Source organism: Berghia stephanieae, chromosome 3 (assembly GCF_034508935.2).
Source record: "Berghia stephanieae isolate SIO BIC M18660-M18661 chromosome 3, UCSD_Bste_1.3, whole genome shotgun sequence".
NCBI lineage: Eukaryota > Metazoa > Mollusca > Gastropoda > Nudibranchia > Aeolidiidae > Berghia > Berghia stephanieae.
This window is the reverse complement of record NC_088362.1, coordinates 15,578,673-15,585,018: the sequence shown is the minus strand read 5'-3', so window position 1 is coordinate 15,585,018 and position 6,346 is coordinate 15,578,673. Positions and strand designations below refer to the sequence as shown.

The window sequence follows — 6,346 nt, the reverse complement described above, 5'->3', positions numbered from 1 at the left end:
GTATATATTGTAAAAGGTAAATCAAATTTACAAGCCATTATAAGAAATGTATGTTGCGTTTTCTAATAGGTAATTTAGAGCGATATACTTGATATGGAGAATTTAGAAATGAAAGAATATAATGTCATCTGACATGACAAAATTGAAAACTTGGAAAAGATTTGGTTAAATGTTGAAATCGAATCATTGATGATCTCGCTCGAAATCTGTTTTGGGAAGGATTATTAACTTCTCTGAAATTATAATAATATGGTCCCTATTCAAAAACGAAGGAAATCGTAAACGAAGACACAGCAAGGCACACATATTTGAATAACAACAAAATTGTTTCATCAAATGTGAAAACATTTTGTATCTCGTTCATCTTATCACACAAGTCAAGGAAATCTAACGCTGATCTATCATCAAGGGAAATATAGTTGAGGCCATCTTCATTCATTCTACAAATTATATTAAATCACACTTACACAACAGACTCAAAATTTTCTTCAAGATGTCACATTTCTCCAAAAGAATAGGCACTTTGATGTGGGCCTTCTTCGAATGTCTCTTCTTCTCATCCGTCGTTGTCGGCTGGACTTGGCTAGGCATGATCTTCAGGGGTGATGGATATTTTCTAGAACCGTCCTGCAACACAACGGAAGTCAACATGACGTCATTCGCCTACAATGACGCATATGCCAACGGCGTCCAGGTCGTTGGAAAGTTTGGGGAGTTGCCGGATGGCTCAAACGAACGAAGACGCCCATTAAAGTACCCATGCCGTCCCAAACGTGAAACGGCTGACCAAACACACGAACTGCCTTACATTGGAAATAGACACGGGAGTCAAATGAATGATGCTTCGGGAAGAAGGTTGGTCATTTTCTGTGCTAATATAACGATGAATGAAAAAATATTTAAAAATTGAGCTTTATATAGCGCAATATCCACTAAATGTGCTCAAAGCGCTTTATAAGGGGTCCCTCGTCAACAGCAACATTTAAAATGTGGGACGGGACATGCCGCCTTATAGGCGATATTACAGTTTTTCGGACAAAGACAACGCTGTTTACGACCAGGTACTCATTTTACACCTGAGTACGGTGAGAGAAAGTGAGTAAAGAGCCTTTTCCATGGACTCAACTATGCGCCGAGCGCGAGGCTCGGACCCAGGACCTTCCGATCCGAAAGCGAGTGTCATACCACAAGACCACATAACCGCACAAGAATGATCTGTAACATTGTGATAATTTCCATTCAGGATCAATTAAGTATATCTTATCTATCTTATCGTATCGTAATAGTATAAGATAAAAAAAAAGTGTTCGGCTATATGTCCTTGTGGTATGACACTTGCCTTTGGATTGGAAGGTCCTGGGTTCGAGTCCCACGCTGAGCGGCGCAAAGATGTCCTTGGAAAAGGCACTTTACTCACATTTTTGCCATCTTACTCAGGTATAAAATGAGTACCTGACCATTAACAACGTTGTCTTTGTCGGAAATAAATAATTGTAGCATCGCCTAACAGGCGTCATGTCTCGTCCTCTTGTTAAGTGTTACTGTTGACCAGAGATCCTTTGTAAAGCGCTTTGGGCACATTTATTGGATATTGCTCTTTATAAAAGCTCAAGTAATTTTTTTTGGTATGAAACAGTGCCGGAAAAAGCAGGAAAGAAATAGAAAGTAAAACAAACCTACCAAAAAAATCGTATAGATTATGATTATAATTTTTGAAAATTCCATAGTCGGTGAAGACTGACTTTTTGGGATGTTTATATTTCTTTTAGTTTTCTTTGTTGCTTTGTCTGGCTGAGTTTCATACACCATTTTTCAGATCTTTCTTTTACACCAGCGCCTGATCCATAATTATAATTTGTGTAACCACTCGCCTCAAATCGGCATCATATCAGGACTATTTAGATACAGAAAATTGCACTTTTAGATAAAAAGATGGCACTTAGATTAATTTTTTGTACGATTTATTCCGAGAATTGAATATAGACGGTTCTAGTTTCTTTAATTGTGTTTCATTGAAATGTAATATTTCTGTTCATAAATTTAAACAATAAATTCACAATATTTGGTTCATTTCTACGCGCACCTATTTGCAGGTCTGATAACCCAATTCCATAATATGGGCTCATTGTTTTAATGGAAAATCTCTCTGCGGCTATGTGGTCTAGTGGTATGACACTCGCTCGGCGCATAGTTGAGTCCTTGGAAAAAAAAGAACTCTTTACTCACATTCTCTCACCGTACTCAGGTGTAAAATGAGTATCTGGCTCTTTCGGATAAATTTGTAATATCGCCTAACTTACTCCATGTCTCGTCCTACATGTTAAGTGTTGCTGTTGGCAATTGACCCCTTGTAAAGCGCTTTGAGCACGTTTAGTGGACATTGTGCTTTATAAAAAAAGCTCAACTTTTTAACAATGGAAATCTAAAAAAATGACGCATATTATTGTTCATTACAACAATGTTAAACTAGGACCATAAGTGGGTTCGGATGTCAGACCTGCATGTATTTACACGTCAGTTCACTTCTATATTAACCTGTTTGAGGCGATTTGTTGTTGTAACTTCAGCAAATTTATACCCTCTAATCTGAGACTCAAAGAGAAATATTAAAACTTATAAAGCAAGAAATCTAAAGTGCAGTATCTCAGTCGAACCAAGCATGTTCAAGTATTTTGCAATTGAATAACGCACATGAAACGGACTAAGATATGAATTTTGATATAAAAAGTCGATACAGCTAGATTTCTAATTTGAAGTTCGAATTCACATTTCCACATCTGGTTTTTAAAAAAAGATTAAATAAATAAAATTCCATTTATACATCCTCATGGGGAAATTTGTCATTAGGCTCTGTTCCAAGAAAAAACTGGAATAACTCAGGCGTTAGCTGCTGTGCAGCGCCGCAAAGTGAGCTAGGGCGAGGTGGCTTGCTCTCAAGGCCTCAACACAACGCGGCGGGTGATCGAACTCGGTACCTTTTGGGTACGACACAAAGACCGTACCGTTGAGCCACGCTATCCTTTTAATTATATTGTGATTATATTTTTATAATTCAACGTAGAACTGTGACGAACGGACTCTTCAATTCCCAGCATAAGAAAATAGAAGACATGAACAAATTAATCTTGAGAAAGTAAATGTTAAAACAGTGATAAAATATTTAAATTAGAAGTGTCTATTTGTCTTTGAGAAGAAATTGACAAGTCAAGACGCATGAAGAGAATTAATTGAAGCGACGGAAATGACGTAAGCTCTGCTTCTCGGAATCGATTGCATATTCTTTCAAACATAATGAACGAATAATAAAGGTTTTTAATGCGTTAATATAGAACTGGTATTCACGTCGTAACTCTTCTCTTCTATGTATCAAATAGAAGAGTGGGGAGGGGGGGATTGGAATAGAAGGGTGTGTCTGTGTACTTTTGTCAAATTTCAATAGAAGGGTCGGGGGGGGGGGGGGAAACCGGAAGGGAAAGGGGGGGGGGGGGGGGGGGGTTGAGCAAATTTATCAAAGAAGCGAAGAAGGTGTGTATGTGTCTTAGGGGGGGGGGGTGGATTTGACCAATCAATAGAAAGGGGCGAGGAAATGCTCATTTTTAGGCATTTTCTAATTCAGGCGAAGCGAACATTGTCAGTGAAGATTCTGACGCGACATACGTACATCGTTAATTTATTTTGGTAGCACTTATACAGTTTTTTTGTTTGGCTTGGCTTTTTTCTCCATACTCGTATCTTTGTATTGTTTTTCCTTTTGGTGAATGTTCACTGGCACTTTCCTGAGCTGAAATTTAATAGAGTGTGTGCGTGTGTGTGTGTGTGTGTGGTGGGGGGGGGGGGGGACTTCTGCAATTAGGTTCAGGTGCGAGGGGCGCGCAAATATTGTGAAAAAAAAGTTTCATAATTTAGGGAATAGAATCCATTTTTGAAGTCTAAATTATCCCGACTTAATTCTGGTTTGAGGCGATGGGTCAGAATACTTACCATGGTTACAGAGTAGATGATTTAAAAGTAAAGAATGACACATTCACCCTGCTCTTTTTAAGGGCTGGAACAATAATCTTTTGAAATTAAAAAAAAACCCAACGTTTAGGAATTGCGGATATGTGGTCTTGAGGAATGATACCAGTCTTTGGTTCGAGTCCCGGCGCAAAGTTGAGCCCTTGGGAAAGGTTCTTCACTCACATTATCTCACTGCATTGGGTTGTAAATGAGTACCAGGCCGCTAATGGTACTGTTAGTTCCTTACTCGCGTTATATCTCATCCTACTTGTTAAATGTTATTGTAGACTTGAGATCTCGTCTAAAGCGCTTTAAGCACATTTAAGAAAACGTTGCACTATTAAATAAGCCCATAGATTTTAGAACCCCCTCAGACAGTCAGACAGGACATTGCAAATATTTGTAATTTTTTCACATAGACTTCATCAGAAGTACATAGGCAAAAATACAAAGGCGGATTCTCGTGGGAGGCTGTCAAATGGTCTTAGTGACCTTTGTCAGAACGACAACAGAGACTAAAGCTTGAGCAGCCCCCCCCCCCCCCCTCCTTTCTAAAAAGCAAAACAAAAGAAAACAAAAACAAATACAATCAAAACAAAAAAATATGAAAATAAAGAAGAAAAAAAATCCAAATCCATTCATTACAAAATATAATTTATTTATTTAGGTAGACAATATTGATCTTGGCTAGCAGTGAGTTGAATCTACTAACACAAACGATCTGAACTTTAAAAATATATATAAATTGAGCTTTATATAGCACAATATCCACTAAATGTGCTCAAAGCGCTTTACATGGGGTCCCAGGTCAACAGCAACTATTAACAGCGTAGGACGGGACATGACACCTATTAGCCGATATTACAATTTTTCGGACAAATACGACAAATTAACGGCCAGGTACTCATTTTACATCTGATTACGGTGAGAAAATGTGAGTAAAGAGCCTTTTCCAAGGACTCAACTATGCGCCGAGCGAGGCTCGAACCCAGGACCTTCCGATCCGAAAGCGAGTGTCATACCACAAGACCACATAGCCGCTATTTATTTAGATAGACAATATTGATTTTCGCTAGCAGTGAGTTGAATCTACTAACACAAACGATCTGAACTACAAAATAAAATAACACGCAAAAAATGATATTACAACAGTTCGACAACAACGCCAGTATATTATTGACTTGTTAAATCTTTGATTCTTTGGTGCACTAAGGGAATAGGATTCATGAGTCGTGACGTCACTTCCCTCGTAACGACGCTTGGTAATTTAGTAACTGGTTCTAAACTATCGGAACAATGGCCGACGCTCTTATGAAATACTTCTCCGACGAGCATAAAAGTGTATCCAGAGGAGAAAAACATTATAAATCTGATCATGCTTTTACTTTTTTTACATTCTGATCACATGACATGTGAAAAATTATAGCCAGCATGAAGAATAAAAAGTAATGATTTTCTTTGTTTAGAACCAAGCTGCTGGTTGCTGGGCGGACATGACATCAGACTATTGAATCTTATTATATCTAGTGTTTTAAACAGGGTTTTAAGGCGCTTGCGATACTCTAACGTCATTTCATGGCCAGTAAAAGGGAATATGATTTCAGAAAATTTGAAATCCAGCTAATTGTTTCACTAGGAGAAGTAAGAAGACAGATTTAAAAGAAGAACAGACGCAGATTCAAGGACAAAACAAACTAAACGTGAGCTTTTATATAGGGAATGAGATTAGCGGAAGAGTAGCCTCCCTTGTTTGGAAGTCGCCGGTGGAGAAGTTATTTGTAAATAAACCAACTACAAGCCAAGTGCTCAAATACAAAATTTATTATTCATATATCTGTACAAAAATGCATAACGTTGATTATGATATGCATTTTTGTACAGAAATATGAATAATACATTTTGTATTTGGAGAGCTTGGCTTGTAGTTGGTTTGTTTACAAATAACCTCTCCCCCGGTGACGTCCAATCAAGGGACGCTACTCTTCCGCTAATCTCATTCCTTATAGAGCAACATCCTTTAAACGTGCTCAAACTCTTTACAAAGGGTTCCTGACCAACAGTAACACTTAATGCCTGTTAGGCTATATTACAATTTTTTTTCCAACTGAGACAACGCTATTAACGGCCAGGTACTCATTTTACACCCGAGTATGGTGAGAGAATGTGAGTAAAGAGTCTTTTACAAGGACTCAACTATGCGCCGAGCGAGGCTCGAACCCAGGACCTTCCGTCCCGATAGCGAGTGTAATACCACTAGACCACATAGCCGCACGAACATATTAGTCTGAGGGCCACCGTTAGCTACTAACAGGCATCGTCACGTCACGGGATCTTCGCTTGGGATATA

General features: G+C 38.4%; 1 protein-coding gene across 1 annotated transcript in view; it reads left to right on the top strand.

Moving 5' to 3' along the window:
• Window positions 1–493: 493 nt before the first annotated feature.
• LOC144967205 (equilibrative nucleobase transporter 1-like) overlaps window positions 494–6,346 on the top strand; it is an 84,246-nt gene continuing 78,393 nt past the window's right edge. Inside the window, exon 1 of the mRNA XM_078904142.1 lies at window positions 494–855. Coding sequence (XP_078760268.1) covers window positions 494–855 — 362 coding nt within the window. The remainder of the gene's footprint in view (window positions 856–6,346) is intronic.